The sequence below is a fragment of the Vidua macroura genome, chromosome 4, assembly GCF_024509145.1.
Source record: "Vidua macroura isolate BioBank_ID:100142 chromosome 4, ASM2450914v1, whole genome shotgun sequence".
NCBI classification, from domain to species: domain Eukaryota; kingdom Metazoa; phylum Chordata; class Aves; order Passeriformes; family Viduidae; genus Vidua; species Vidua macroura.
In genome coordinates this window covers 65,183,040-65,199,838 of record NC_071574.1, presented here as the reverse complement: position 1 = coordinate 65,199,838, position 16,799 = coordinate 65,183,040, and the positions used below count along the sequence as shown (strand labels likewise).

At 38.0% G+C, this 16,799-nt stretch overlaps 1 protein-coding gene across 5 annotated transcripts in view; it reads right to left on the bottom strand.

Annotated features, from left to right (window-relative positions):
- Positions 1-16,799, bottom strand: part of ZFYVE28 (zinc finger FYVE-type containing 28) — a 146,008-nt gene that overhangs the window by 54,169 nt on the left and 75,040 nt on the right. For all 5 annotated transcript variants that reach the window (XM_053976114.1, XM_053976115.1, XM_053976116.1 and 2 more), the window contains exons 3-6: positions 7,376-7,513; positions 4,667-4,869; positions 2,820-2,909; positions 343-432 (exon numbers count right to left, since the gene is read on the bottom strand). In XM_053976114.1, the coding sequence (XP_053832089.1) occupies positions 343-432; positions 2,820-2,909; positions 4,667-4,869; positions 7,376-7,513 (521 nt within the window). The remainder of the gene's footprint in view (positions 1-342; positions 433-2,819; positions 2,910-4,666; positions 4,870-7,375; positions 7,514-16,799) is intronic.

Genomic DNA, 16,799 nt, shown 5'->3' with positions numbered 1-16,799 from the left:
TTTTGAGTGTCACAAAATATGTGCTTTCAAAAAATATTTCTGACAACATGACATTACAAAGACTGATGTTCCTAATTTTTAAATTTTGCTGGAGGATGCCTGATCAATTGTTCCTGCCTGCTCTAGTTAGAGATCTACCATCTTCCTTTTTTTTTTGTCTTGATATTCTACATTAAAGTGGTAATGATTTAGAGCAAAACAATCCTCCTCTTTAATTTTTTTTAAGGAATGTTAAAGCAAACTCAGGTGAAAGACAGTCCATCAAAATTCTAAACACAGCTTTTCAAATCTTCAATAAGCCTTTAAATGAGGCAGAGCAGAGAGTAGTTAAAAATTACTTACCATACAATGGCTAATCTTGGAATTGTAAACATTAAAGCTGGTTCATAGTCATCTATCATATCTTGAGTGAGGTATCCAAGCCTTAAGGCTCTAAGCAGAAGAATAAAATTATTTAACAAGACATCAAAGTCTTCAAGAACACATTTCACTAAGGAAAAATTTGAAAAAATTGTTATAAGCCAAACCAAACTGATAGCACTTAACTCATGCACTGGTTTTGTACAGTCTAAACCACTATATATATAACTGATTGCTTAAGTCTCTGCTTTTAAAAAATAGTATAATAAAAACATAAATGCAAGAAAAAATCCCTTTAAGCACTTAAAGCTTTTATAGTCATCCAAAACCTAATTCAGTTTTATGAAATTTTCTCTATTTACTATTTCATGTTAAGCTGCAGATTGATATTGAAAACCACTGGTCCTGACAATCTTTCAAATAAAAGAACATTTTTTAAGTAATAGCAGAAAGTACTTAGTTTCATTTTCAAATACAAATTGCTCTAATTATTAAGTTCAATCTCCCCCTTAACTAACAAAAAACCTAAAAAAAACCACCCAAGAACAGCCCAGTTCTTCACAATAACTCTTACTGAAGTCTAAGGATTTAGTATTTGGGGGAGACTTCATTGTCCTCAAATAAATTCTCAAATGTCTTATGCCTCTTTTAAATTAAACCCCATTTTACTTGGATTTGTTACTTTGCTGTATTTTCCAGGTTTCTTCAAAATTTTCAGATTTCACCATATGTTTCATAACATCCTCAAATTTCTTCTCTGACTTGTTCATAGTAGTGTTTAAGATTGCGATGAAAGCTGTACATGAGTCCTGCTTTTGGTCCCAAAAGAACGGAAATAACTTTTTCTTATTCCTTGGCAGCATTTGCCCAGCCAGTGCTGTGGGTGGTGGACGGGACACAACCTCAAAGTGAACCCTGGTTGGTGCCAAGAGTGGATGGACACACTGCTGTGTGGCCCATCCTCACTCCCTGCTCCTTCCTACAGTCCAGACAGATTTTCTAAAGCTACAAGTAAGAAACCATCTTTTTCCTCCTACTGGGCCAATACAGAATCCCAGAATTGTCAAGGTTGGAGTGGACCTCTGGAGATCACCCAGTCCAACCCCCCAGCCAGGCAGGGTCATCTAGAGCAGGTGACACAGGAACACATCCAGGTGGGTTTGGAATGTCTCCAGAGAGGGAGAGCCCATGGGCAACTGTTCTGGCACCTCAAAGTAGAGAAATTCTTCCCCATGCTGGTGTGAACTTGTCTTGTTGTAATTTATGGCTGTTACTCCTTGTCCTGTCCCTGGGCACCATGGAAGAGAGCCTGGCACCATGCTCTTGACACACACCTTAGAGATATCTGTGTGCATTGATCAGATCCCCTCAGTCTTGTCTCCTCTAAACAGGCCCAGCTCCCCCAGCTCCTAAGAGAGATGCTCCAGACCCTTCTTCATCTTTGTGGCCTCTGCTGGACGCGTGTATGCCGTAGGTGAGTGTGTGTATGTGTGGTAGAGCTCTCTGACTGACGCAAGGTAATTCCTCCTACTTGTTGTGACCTTTTTTGAGTTGCAATCCTGTCTCCCAAAATGCCTGAAACACCTCTGCTCTTGGTGTCACATGCAGACTGTGGCAGTGTGCTCTGTACCCCTCCATTCCTCGATGAAAGGATGGACTGCACCAGACCCAGGGTCCTACTTCACAAGTTTTCCTAACATGAGAGTGAAACCAACACTTATTCTAAGGGCTTTTACAGTCAACTGGTATCTAATAATTCTACACAGAACATGATTCACTAATTTTCTTTTAAGAACAGTGCTGCACTGCTCGAAACCTCACTAAGCTGAGTATTTCACATGTTGCTCCCCTCTACTGCCCATCTGCAGGCTAGTTAATCTGTCACAAAGGGGAAGAAAAAAAAGTTGTTCAACACAGTACATTACAAATTCACACTTTTCTTTGCACCTTATACTTCTAGAAGAACTTATGGATTGCTGAATTGATTTCTTTCATCATCATCCCTTCATACATACAGAGCCAAAGAGCAGTCCTTTGAGATTTTAAAGAGCTTTTATGAGCTCTTTATGAAAATCACTGGAGGTTCACAGATTATTTGAATCATCTTCCCATGTATTCTTGCATGAAATATCATGAAGTCTTGATGCCTTGAACAGACTAAGCTAAATACTGAGTCTTCATGTACACATCTGTAACTAGGCACATCAACAATACAGTTATTGTTGGATTATTAACTCTTGTGTTTTGTTTTGTATTTTTTTAATGTAGAAAACAAAAACCCATAGGCTTGTGCCTGCCAAGCATGCTTAATACCTCTGAACTTTGAATTTGGATACTTACTAGAAAAGTAAAATACCTGGTATTTTACAACAATTCTTCAATATTAATAGCTAATGTACTTCAGTAAAACCTCAGAAAGAAAGTGAACACAAAAAATTAAGATCTAGTCTTTAACTTACCTCTCCACAGTTTCACAGAACAGTACAATAACCTCTTGCTGTACATAGTATTCTTTTGGAGACTTCACAGGTACCATGGCTGACACATAACTACAAAAATGATAAAATAACATACCACTGTTTCACATGCTTTGACAATTAAGATTATAAATAAAACCAAACCTAGGATAAATCATCTTAGAAACCTAAGATGATTTTCTGTACCAATTTGTATTTATTTCAACAGCACTTACTATGAAAACTGTACTGTGTAACAGTCTGAGAAACACAGCCAAATTACTTATTGAAGTGGAATTGAGGCAGCGGAAGTCAGTAGTAATTTAGAAATATTATGATTATATAGCACATTTATGATACAATGATATAATTATGGTAGCACATTTAGCTATCAGAACCCTTCACTGTGTGGCGCAGTGCCTTCAAAGGATCTTTACTGCCCCATCTTAAAGACAGAATAGTTTACTCTGCATTTCCTCAATTTAAAAAAAAACAATCTGACTTAAACCAAACATTTTACCTATGAAGGTTTTACCTGAAATTAGATTAGTGAAATTCAGTTACCCAGATGAGACAGTTTATGACACTTAAAATTTGGCCTCATTTCTATGTGGAATTACTAGCAAAAGCACAAATTCAACAAGGTAAGAATCACTAGTAGAAGTTTAATGGTTTTCTGTCACTGTATTACTTAATTGCTCATTTGGCAGAATACAAGTAACACAGAAAGGGAAGAAGTTGTTTGCAAAACAATGGTGAAGAAAAATGCTGCACACAGGGAGTTGGTATTGACAGGTCAAAAACTGCACAGACACTGACAAGAACCAGTTACTGATGTCATTGGTGTCTGCACTCAAACCCACACTTAAAAATATGTTTTTAGATGTTTTCAATTAAAGTGTTTTCAATGTAACACAATAATGATGCATTTTCTAATCAGAAAAAACTTGCTTACCTGAGTAAAAGAACACAAGAGAATAACAACTTTGAGAAAAGGCAAGCAGTAATGTGGGACATGATAGTCTATAGGTTATTCCCAAGAAATATTAAAAGATTACCCCATTCTAAGGAACATGTTCTGCTAAGGGCAGCAGTGGCTCTATCACATTAGATCCATAGATAATCCGGCCCATTATCTTGTCTGTGGTCAGCACCACAAACATCTAACACACAGGCAGGTCACTGGCTACACTCGAAGCACAATTCAAGACTGGTCAATGTGACCCTTGATGCAAAAAAGCATCACCCCAAAAAGCAGTTATTTTTACTTAAGCATTAAACCTCGAAGTAATTTTTCAATTGCAAGTTTTCAAATCGGTGATTTCCTGTGGTTAATTATGGCTCTTGTAAAAGCACTTCCTCCATCAGAATTCAATTTGCCTTCTTAAATTCACTGGGTACCTCTTGCTTGTACCACTAAGCACAAGAGAACAAAATCTCAGTCTCTAGAATATTTGTTATCATTCTTTTCTTTTTAAACATCTATTTGTTGCCTTTTCTCTGACAAAGAAAACATTAAGAGAAGAGATTTATGGTTTCATTTTGTGTATTGGAAATTCTCCCTCAAATGCCATATGCCAGTATGCAAATGGGGGATTATAGTTTAGTTGGAGAGAGCAAATGTTGATTGCTAAAAAGCTATTTAGTTTTCATTATTGCTACACTGGAAAGAAAAATCTAACAATACACAAATTACTAAAGAATTCAAATACAAGGATAAAAAAATTTACATCCTTTTCCCACTCAAGGAATACAGAGTTAAACAGCTCAATTTCCAAAAACCAGCAAGCCAAGAAACAGCTGCAGTGGCCAAGACATGGCTCACAACACATTTACTTCGTATCTTTTACCTTAATTCGAACTCAGCAAAAAGGACATCAAAATGCTTGAGGGAATCTTTCATTTTTTCTGTGTAGAGGTTCAAATCCCTTAAGGCCTGGTCACGAATGATATTTCTGACTTCCTCTAGGCTTCGGGTCAGATCCTTGGCCAAGGGCCTCATAGCCATACTCTCAATTTCACGATTCATAATAATTGAACCAGCAGCCAAACACTATGAAGGATATGAAGAGATAAAATATTAGTTTTGACAAAGTAAAAATATTTCTATACTTTAAAACAAAGCACATGATGTGCTATTTAATAAGATGTGCTTTTGAACAAGGGCAGTACTTAGCCCCAGTTGGCTGCAAATTATTAAACAAGTGAAGGATTTAAGGCTGGTACGTCTAGAGTCAAAAGCTTTCACAGAGAAGGTTAGGGAGCAGTTCAGCCAGGGAGACACGAGAAGAGGAAAAGGTTGAAGTACAAGAAAGTCTTAGGGTGACCACAGTGCTGACAGAAGAACTGAAGTTATTCTCCCACCAGTTGGACAATAAGCATTAGTAGGATAGATCCTCTATGCACACACTCCTTGCATAAAAGAGATGGGAATCCAGCAAAACTACAGTCCATGCACTGTTTTGATTTGGGGTTTGATTTGAATTTTTTATTTTATTGTAAAATAAATCTGTTCCTTATAAAAAGAACAAGTTCTGCAACTGTGACGTCTTTTACAGCACATCTGCTCACACTGGCTATCACACAGGGATCCAGTTAGGCCAGTATCCTGCTTCCCACAGAAATCATGATTACATACAAAAATCAGGTCACTGAGTGATTCTCCCCTTCAGTGTCTGGAAAGCAACTATTTAAGACACCTTGCCCCAGGCATTATACACGGACTCTCTCTGACCAGTTGACAAAGACATTAACAGTAGATTTTTACTGTAACACATTAATAAAACTTTTTAAAAATCTTGCCACTAAACACAACTGCTGGCTTTTCTCTTTTATGGTTACATTTGGAAGACAATGAGCACCAATATAAATCACACCTGCTGCATTAACAGAAATACTTCTATTAACTGAGAAAATACAAGGTTGCTCTTAAAGATCAGGGTTTTTTCCCCCTTTTTTAAAATCTCCATTTGCAGCTGTGTCATCCCCCTCTCCCTGGCATCCTGTGGATGGGAGCCACACCTGCAACTCAGTATAAGGGACCTGCAATCCCAGAAGGGATCCTTTCTCAGCAGTCTGATGCATTGATTTGAGGGCACTCAGAGAAGATCATGTTCTTACTTCTTATCAGCCAAAGCAGTGTTTGTGGGAAGTGTGGATAGAGTAAGTGTTACCTGCTGATAGGTATTCTCAGTCTGATAACTCAGTGATTGCTCTGACAAGGACAGAAGTGTGTACTCCTAAAGCTCACACAACCTTCTTGCTCCATGAATTTACAGGAGGACAGTGCCTGCAGCAGTAGGAGCTGGCATTATATCATCACTGCATGTGTTACTGAGACCAACAGGTCTCTCCAGCCTGAGGGTTACACAGTGCAAGTTTGATTTGGAAACAGGTTTAGCTTATATAACACAGCAGTGAATAAAACAAGACTTAGGACAGGATTACAAAGCATTGACATACCAAATTAATTTTGTAAATTCTATCTATCTGAGACTTCTCTGACTCAGAGGAGCCTACAATTAACAACTGTCAAAGCAAGTTTCAGAAACAGAATACATGAAGGCATATTGGACTGAACAAGATGAGAAATCTTCATGGAGAACATGCACTTGAAAAAGAAAGGAGAAACTGGTAGAGGAAAAAAAAAATGGTTATTAACAGGAGGCCAAAGATTGCTTCAAATACAGGAGAGGCAACACTGAAAATGAGACCACAACATGCTGTTGTGTGGTGGGATGTCTGGACTAATCCCCCCTCAAGTATCAACGAATTCATGGTGCCACCTTAAGTTACCTTCAGGCCAGTAAAGTGAAGTTTATCACTAAAGATGCCACAATATGAAAAATGCCACCAAAAATGATTTTTTTTTAGCCAAAGACATCAGTACTAATAATATTTTGCATATCACATCCTTTTTTTCTGACACTTCAGGCTTCCTTTGGTTAAAATAACAGAAGCTTATTCACTACAAAAATTTCTTGTTCCTACAGGTTGCTCTAGAAGCAAGTCTTTGAGAGAAACCAGGTAAGAGAAGAAAATGGACTTCAGTGTTCTGCACAGGAACTATTATATTTTTGGCATACACACGAAACCAGGAAGTTATGTGCAACATATTACAGCCTGAGGTTGTATATTTAGGATGAGTTATAGCATGAATAGCCATTAAAGTGACAGCATGCACTTCTATTTGCTAGAGATTAACTTTTATCCTGATAAACTCCCTAATACACTTTTGTTACTAAGATCTTCAAAAGACAAGATGGTTGATCAGAAAAAAAAAAAAAAAAGTCACTCAGATGCCAACCCACAAAAGAATAGTTTTTCGCTATAGAATACTGACACCACACAGTTATGGAAATAACCTGGTATGCTGTTAGCCCAACCAAAACCACAGGTAAAGAACCCCATTTCTCTGAGCACCCAGAGTGAGTTCTCTTGTTTACTTTGCTCTGTAATCTTTTTTGTACCTCTTTCAGAAAAGCCTGAAAAGGTCTGTGGCTTTATACAACAAAAAATGTGTCTATTAATCCCAAACAACGTAAGTATGACAGACCTACCTCTGCTCCAAACCAAAGCTGTCCTGCAAGGTTGTCGTGGCGTATTTCCTCTGGAAACTTAACACAAAAGTCTCGGTTGGCCCGTTCATGTGGAATGCATTCATCCATGATTTGGTTTATGATGTTCAAAACATTATCCTGAAGCAAAACACAGGATATCATATATACTATTTGCACAGAAAACATGTTTTTCTTCTAAAATAGACTTTATTAGTGAGGTATCAACCAATTAAGATAGAAAATGCAGTATTTAACTCTCATGGTCTTCATACACACAGTGTAAACAGAGGAGAATACTGCACAGAAACAAGAGCAGCAAACTTTACTCTTTGTAGTTTTCTTAGAAACTGTTTCTCAGATTATTTGCACTTAACTTTGACTACTTTCATGGGACTTCTGATGAGGAGGCATGACAAAGATCTCGTTACCTCCAGCTATCTGTACCTATCAGTAAATAAACTAGAAGCACAAGTTAATTATACTTCTTCCATTTCCTCTCACCAGCCCCAACAATACACACTCCCTTATTCCCAACAAGAGCACCTGACAGGGTACCTTGCAGTTGTTAGAAACTGAGCTATATTGGGACCATTTAAGCTCATCCTGGTAATCTAAAGCAGTTTACACACCTGAATCCCAAGTGGGCAAGGGCTGGCACTCTCACCAACAACCTCATCCCCCAGACAGCAGGAGGATAAGGGGACACCACACAAATTAGAGCTTTAATAACTGCTCTGATCTACCTCTGCACCAGGACAATGATCAAAGACCTACAAGCAGTTTCTTGATATGCAGTAAATAATCTGTATTCATTTATTTGAAAAGGTAATTTTCACATTCCCTGCTGGGAACTGTACAGAATTTAATTAACATAATAAAGGTAGATTGAGAGCATGAAAAAGGCTGAGTGCTTTCATAAAGATGTTTTGTCTTATGCTGCTTCCACTACTTAAAGAATTCACATTCTATTTAAAGTATTTCTCAAACAAATACCACCAAATCTGTCTGTACAAAATTGTTAACAGACAGAACTCCTTTAAATCTACACTTTGTTTTATTTTCACCTGCACTTAAAAAACAACAGAAGACATGAATTTTGAAGAAACCTACCCCTTTAATATGTTCCCCATCAAGAAAGACAAAACCCACTTTAGCTACAAAGAATGTTCCACATTTCCTGCAATTTCTCCACAGAATGCTGCACCTGCTGTTGCCATAAAATAACATTAAGGCTGTAATTACAGTTGTCTTCATCCAAAATAAATGAATAAATTAACAATCAGCAATATTTATTACACACTGGTATAAGGTACTTGATGTGTTAATGATTAAAACGCTATCACAACAAAGTATTTTTTGCAAGGCTGTCATGAGATAATACATTTCATTTCAATAAAGTTTTTAAAAACAAACAAAAACCCCCACCTCACACAGTTAAAACACATGAGCAAATGTAACAATCAACCATCTTCTCTAGCTATAAGACTGAAAATCAAACGCCCTGTAGCTCCTCCAGGGCATCACAACACAGACCATGGCCAGCAGGTATAAGAGAAAAGATAATTAAAATCACCAACACAAAACACCTGATTTGAGAGATGAACTCTCCCCCTCACTCTGCTGGGACTGTTGTACTGCCAGAATCAGTGAGGCACTAGGATCCCTTAGAATCCAGAGATGCCCCTTGTAGGAACTGAGGGAAAAACCAACCTTAAATACTCCCTAGGGTCATTGCAAGGCGAACTGAAGTTCAAATCCTGGAAATGAGCAGAGCAAAGACGCCCAGACCCTGCTGCAGCAGCACCATCCTGAACCACGGGCTGAAGAACACTCACCACCTCTCTCTCCAGACAGGAGAGTTAGACAAGCAACCACATCCAAAATGGCATGATACTTTAGGGTCAGAAAAAACAGAATAATAGCAAGTTTCCTATTCCCCTTCCACTTTTTAATTCATGGCATTGAGTATACTTCTCTCACCAATATTTAGCTTAATCTACCTGGGAACCAAAGTATTTTGAAAGTAGGTCTCGTAAGAAAAACTATTCCTAAACTACCCAGCTCCTACCCAAAGTTACAGAGCCAAGACTGAAACTGAGGATGGAAACATTTACATTGTAGAAAGGCCTGAGTCACTCATGAAGTGTTTCAAATCTGTTATTACTGATCTATTTTGAGACCAGGTGCTCTGCCTGTAGCTCTCACTTTATCACTAGAGCAATACAAGCTGGTCTTTATCATTAGGATGAAAAGGTCAGATTCCTGTTTTCAGAGAATTAATCCAAGTTTGCAAAGGCCTTTTTGCATTGGAGAGATATAGTGGTAAAAAGCAATCTTACCAGTTAAATTTTTACAAAAGTTTCACAAAATGCAGAGAAATATTAAGGCACAAAACTCTGAGAAGAACACTATTCAGATCTGGTTATATCACACTCTAAGTAATCCAATTACATTTTATTTTAGGACATGATATTCCAATTTATTTTAATAGCCATCCAACTTTAATATGGGGAAATGCAATTTTTCTCTTACTTTTTTTCCCTAAAATGCTACACATAATAAGAGGAAAAGTCATATTAAAAAAAACTTTTCTCCCTGAATTTTATTTTACTTCAATGGATTATTTTTTAAATGCAATCTTATTTGACAGCAGCTACAAGACAGATTGAATTTCCCTTACATAATCCCCTGTATACATATTCAAAATTCCTGATGTATCAAAGAATATTTTACACAAATAGAATAAAGAGAGAGAACTCACAGCTGGCAAGCAACTGTTCCATGGGTTTGCTCTGTTTTTTCTAATCATTATACCTGTAAAAAAGTCTAAGATTCTATCTAAATAATATCAGGAGATAATTAATACAAGCATCATGAAATTTTATGCCTTAATGCACTTAAATATTGCAGCTAAAGGCACGATGATATAATGAAGATAATTCAACTTTTTACAATATACTAATGTTTAAGTAGATAATTTATTTGTTTCCCACTTAAAAGACACTTAATATTCTTCCTCATTTCTTCAACTCCTATAATCTCTAGATGCTTCTGCTCCAGAGCACCCAAGATCTACCAACACATCTCCATATACGCCAAACTTTGAGTCAGGTATTTTTTTTAATATGTGCAGTACTATTAAGTTAAACGACAGGTAATTATAATTTTCATATACACCTCCCAATGGAGATAAATCACACTAGCTCCATCTCCAGTAGCACTTGTCTGTATAGAGTTAACTGGCTTCACACAGGCAGCTGGTTATTCTGTCGGAGATCTCAGTGAAAAAGCCAATTAAAAATATGGCCATCTTCTCCTGCCTAGTCTAGCAGGGACACAGGAAGATTAGGAAAGAACAGTTGATGGAACTTTGATATATAATGTACTAAAAGATTTCTACAAGGTAAACTTCTTTTGCTGTTTCAAGATGTGCAATTTCCCAAATTCTCTATTGTTCTACAGGGTTTATTTTATCATCCTACAGAAGAAAAAAAAAACACCAAAACAAACCAACAATTCTCCATCACTTCCCTTCCCTCTTCTATTTTTCTTATGACACCCAGAGCAGAGTAACTTACATAAAAAAATCTGGAATATTTGCTCCCATAATAATTTCAGATCTCAGATGCTTTAAAACTGGAAGGATGCCAGCCAATTTAGACAGACTATCCAATGCATTGTAAGTAAATTAGCCTTTTCTTTAGAAGAGCTTCAAGAAACATTCAATTTATTTAATTACAGCATTCTGCTTTGTAAGCTAATAACGAATGGGTTTGGATACATGGTAGCACTGAAATTTTGCTCTAATTTAAGCAACAGAAATCAATTAGTTGGAATTGAAGTAGTAAATCTTTCACTTGATCCATCTTTCTACATAAAAGCCTCTGGATTTTAATGTCTCTTTTGGTGGCTTTATCTGTTATCTTTTGGTTTATCTGTATACTGGAATGCGCACAGTTATGTTTCAGGTGCTCTTTTGAGGCTTTACAGCAGCACAGGCAGACACTGCAGAGATTCTGCTTTGGAATTTACTCCAAATTCCTCATTTCCTGGAAAACACAGCTCAGAGTTTCACATAACAGGCAGCACTTATATTTCATTTTGATAGGGTAGATAATGAGTGGTAGTGAAACGATGTATGTAGGTAGCCACAGCAGAGGACAAAAAGTTTGTTTATTTTTGGCCCATCATTAATAAGCCATATATTAAATAATTAGAACATAAAGCTAACATCAATTGCTGCATTAACTTCCAGAATAGGTACCAAAAAAATGCCAAGAAATTAATCTTCCTTGTACTATGAAACATATGTTTAGAGCAACAAAAGGCAAACTTACCTACCCTTTTGTACATGCCATTGATAAAATTTATACTGCTCTTCCACAACATTGAATTTAATATGACCTTTCTGAGGTCTTTTGCAAGACTTCTTCAAAGGAAGGTAAATTCCTGTGCTGTTCAGTACCTCTTTAATAGCCATGTTTTGAATTACCAGCAAAATCTACCTAAGGCAAGATGGTCTATGATGATATCACCGTGAGCTTAATAGATGATATTTTAGCCTCTTCGTTTAAGGAAGTCCATGACATTTTTTGTTAGCTTTTCTAGCTTGATGTTAAGTTCCAGAACTCCTTCAACATCACATTATAGCAACCAGAAGCCAAAAAGAAAGGAAGATTTTACTGTAATTAAAGCAACTGGCATGTATTTAGGGTTTTACAGGCTACTTTAAGAGAAGAATTCAGTAACAAGGTGGTGTACTGTGATGCAACAAACAGGTTTTCAATGTACACACAAAAGTCCTGGCTTCAGAAACCAGACAGCTATTTCACATTACAGATCCAAAGCCTCTCTATGGTTTTCCCTCCAGTCCATCTTGCACAGATCCCAAAGGCTGTGCTTTCAGACTCTTTTTACCTCATCAGCTAACTGATTATTTCCCACTGGCAATGTAGCACAATGGAATTTTTTGGGTTGGAAAAGACCTTTCAGATCCTCAAGTCCAACCACTACCCCAGCACTGCCAAGTTCACTGCTAAACCATGTGCCCAAGTACCACATCCACAAATCTTTTCATTACCTCCAGTGATGGTGACTCAGCCACTGCCCTGGGCAGCCTGTTCCAATGTTTGACAACCCTTTTCATGCAGGAAGTTTTCCTAATATCCCATCTAAACATCCCCTTGGCCATTTCCTCTTGTCTTATCAATTGTTATTGGGGAGAGGAGCCTGAACCCCACCTGGCTACAACCTCAGGTAGTTGTAGAGAACAATAAGGTCTTCCCTGAGCCTCCTTTTCTCCAGGCTAAACATCTCCAGCTGCCTCAGCCACTCAAACTTGTGCTTGGCCACACCACTGCTGATCCAGGCCAGGTGCCATTGGCCTTCTTGGCCACCTGGGCACACCTGGCTCATGTTCAGCCACTGTCAACCAGCACCCCCAGGTCCTTTTCCACGGGGCCCTTCCCAGCCACTCTGCCCCAGCCTGTGGCACTGCAGGGGTTGTTGTGACCCAGGGGCAGGACCTGGCACTTGGCCTTGTTGAACCTCAGACCCTTGGCCCCACTGATCCAGCCTGTCCAGATCCCTCTGTGGAGCCTTCCTGCTCTCAAAGAGATCAACTCTTCCCAACTCAACCCAACTTGGTGTCATCCGCAAATTGAGGGTGCAACTCATGAGACTCCACTTTCTAAAAGTAACAGAATTTTTCTATGTATGAACTTTGGAGAGCAGCTCCTAGTTTAACCCATCCCACTGGAGAGTAATACCAAAATTCACGATGAAAAGGCAACTTGGATATGTAGCAATTTAAATTCTGTATTGCCCCAGCCTAGCAACAACAACTCTCAATAAATAAAAGAGGAATCCCCATTCACAGAGGGCAGAATGAAGGAGATGTCATCATGAATTACTGCCATCTTCACTTTGCCTTCTCCTGCTGCAGTGAAAGCATCCTGCACCCCCACCACATTCATTGCTGAGTTGGCCTTTCTTCCTATGGTTCTCTGCTGCAAATTAATTCCCTGACCTGCAGCACACAGCATTTTCATTCCACTCTGTCCACAGTCTTAGATAACAGGAGTTTCTCACAATGACCTATTTGATCCATGTGAGCAACTGGAAACACATAAAAAAACTTGTTAACATGAGAAACTACAATTTAAGACTACAGTACTAAACATTATTAGAATCCTTTTTTCAAAGAAAAAATATATTTAAATATTAACCACACCCTCCCTACATTAGATCAAATATGAAATGTAGAAAGAAAACACAATTCCTTTTAGTTGGAGTCGTACTGATGGCCCCGAGTTACAGTCAAGCATTTTATATTTTACAGCCATTTGCTAATTTTTCTGTAGTGACCAGAAGTTTTCCAAAAATTAAGAAAAGCTGTTAAAAACCACCACTTAAAAATGTTTGATGAATGTTTGACTCTGCAAATTTGTTTTTTACCCAACTACACATTCCACTGATCACCTGACATTACTGGGGAAAAAGGCAAATTTAAAATCTGTGAACCAAAGCCAACAGACAAAAAACCCCAACTTTTCTGATACTTATAGGTTCCTTAGTATATTTAGAATAACCATATTCAAGTTCATTTGCAGTGAAATACAGTGAAAACAAATGAAAGGGCTGACAAGTGTGCCTGTTTGCAAAATAAATTAAGAGTTAAGAGCTTTCACTCAATGGCAAACCCAAATAGCAAACAGGTACCTGACACCAACTGTTTGAAGATGTCAGGCAGCACAGAGAAGACATCTGTTAGAGCAATGCAACTCACACAAGTCATCACTACTAGGAGTAATGAAATGCCAAATGTTGCCCTCAGTTATAGAACAACTGAACTGGAAATGAAACTCTAAAGGAAAACCACCCAAATTTACAAGCTCTATTATTACAGGAAAAAAGTAAATATATGCATTGTCTCAGATTTAAGCTTAAATCTTAACATCATCAATTTAAAATGGCTATTCTCAGGGGTTTTTTTCTAGACTGGCACTGTACCCACCAAAATTAAATTGGAAGACATTGTATAAAAGAAAATAATTTTCCCTGAATAAGTCTTAGCTCACTCTCATGACAAACAGCCTAATCCTGGCACAAATTTCTGACTTTCCTACCACTGCATCAAGTCTCTTAAATACAAACCTTATGAGAACTTTGTTCTAGAGTCCACCAGCTCTATTCCAGTTCAGAAAAAGCCTCAAACACAGATACCACTCATAAAATGACCACAATTCCCTCCTCACCAGAGATCAATGAGGAACACCCAGAGGGTTGGACAGCGCCTGCTTTCGGTTCTTCTTCCCTCTGTTCAAAGATGCCTGTTAAAAGGTATCTTTATCTGCTACAGTTTCTAAACTTTGTGAACATGAAGGTTTCTTTCAGTCAACTTCCTCCCTTGATCTCAGTAATTACCCTCTGTCCTTCACTGACCTCTACTATCATAACTAATGTCTCCAGGGTTGCAAATCAAGCAGGCAAAAAAAGACCTGGTCATTACTTTAGCTAAAAGCACTCCTGGTTCAATCCACACTGTTTAACCTCTGTATCAATTAACAAAATAACATCAGGAATAGATTCTTGTCAACTTCTAACCAATCATTAGGTTTCAGAACCCAGCAGGGAGTTTCTTTCACTTTTGGCTAATTTGTCTCCTTTAATGAGATCTATTTCTACCTAATTCTACAAGAAAATGTTCTTCAATGGACAGATGCAATCAAACATGAAAACATCAAACCTCTGAACTGTCTCACTGTTCACAGTGATCATGGTACATACTCCCAGTTTGCGCCTGTCAAGAATGCTAATGATACAATTAGTATTTCATAGATAATTTACTGCCAGTCCACTACAGCACTGTCCTCTGAGTTTTTTAACAGCTCTTCACAGGTACCTTCCCCATCAAGGGATGCTCATTGATGCTGACTTCCTTTGCAGAAATTGCTTCTCTTCAGCATGGACACAATTCCGATAAAGCATAAAATGAAAGAGCATATATCTTCCCCCCTAGAGATTCCTCATTCTCATACCACTTAAACTTATCAGGTAGCAGGAGACCTTCAGATAAGGTTTTTTTGCACCTGAAACAGAAAGCCACTTTTCATTTCAGACTGGCATCGGGCCATTTTGCAGTGTCAGCCTTTGGCAGCCAGGCCAGCTGGAGAACCCAGCCCCTTATCTCCCCATCTCACCTACCCTGCAGTCCCTGTCCCCATGTGTCACCAGCACTCTCAGTGCTCTTGTACTGGGGGCACCTGTGAAGGGTTTCAGTGCACAGATCCAGAGTAACCCAAGTCATTTCACTGCTCAAGTTCACAGACAGACTCTACAAATACATGCATCAGTACAGCTGAGCAAGTGTTTCCAAGTGTAAAGCTGACCACAGCGTATTTAACCTAGCCTTGGATAAGATCTAAAACTTCAAAGCTGTGTTTTGAGGGGTGCCATGCTTAAGCATGGGAATAGGAACAAGAATAGTGCAAATTTGGAATGGAAAACTTTTAAACTGACGTTGCCAATGGACCATGGAATAATGCCTAAGGACCTGTGTGTGATAACACAGAAATACACATTGGAACAGGGTTATTTTTATATAAAAATCAAAGTTCATTTCTCTTGTTTGCTCATGCTCAACTACATAGCCAAGCAATAAAGTTAAGATATTTACTGAAACTAAAATGTTTATAACATTTCTACCAAGTGCCCAAGGGCTTGCTTGAATCAAAGACTGGGCAGCCAACATGCACAGCTGCTAAAGCTATCACAGACCTCTGACCAAAACCACTCAAATTTACAGAAATATTTCCTTCTGAAATAACTCCATGCCTTTCCAGTAATACAGTTATAAAGCTCACTGGTGACCCACAGCACTGGTCAATTTAAAACCCTTTACCTGCTAGGAAAGAAAGAACACACTTAGCATTAAAAATCAATGAAAAATCTGATTTCACTGAATGGAGAATTAATTGAGTTATGCTGAAGTTGTGCAGCTGTAGACAAAAGACAAAGAAAGGCCAATGTGAAATTACACCACAAATACAGAGTTATATCCTACAACAGTTCAGCTGAAAACTAAGGAGCCCAAAACTTTAGAGACTTTCATTCTAAGAGTGTTCAAGCTTCAAATAATTTCTACAGTCTGTGTATTTTGAGTGACTTAAAGTTCTCCTAAAAATTTACATCAAGATAATGCTGCTTTCCTGGTTGAGGAATCCCCTCATAATTTTCTTTTCTCAATTATAAATTATGATATTTGCATTTCAGAATAAGCCAGAAACCACAAATATTTTAATTAAATCTACTGAGAAAACCCATCACATTCCAGCTACAGGGTTAAAATATTTTACAGTCAAATTTGCAAAATCCCTATGGAGGACAATTCTACAAATAATAAACAAGGCTGGCACTGAGGCCA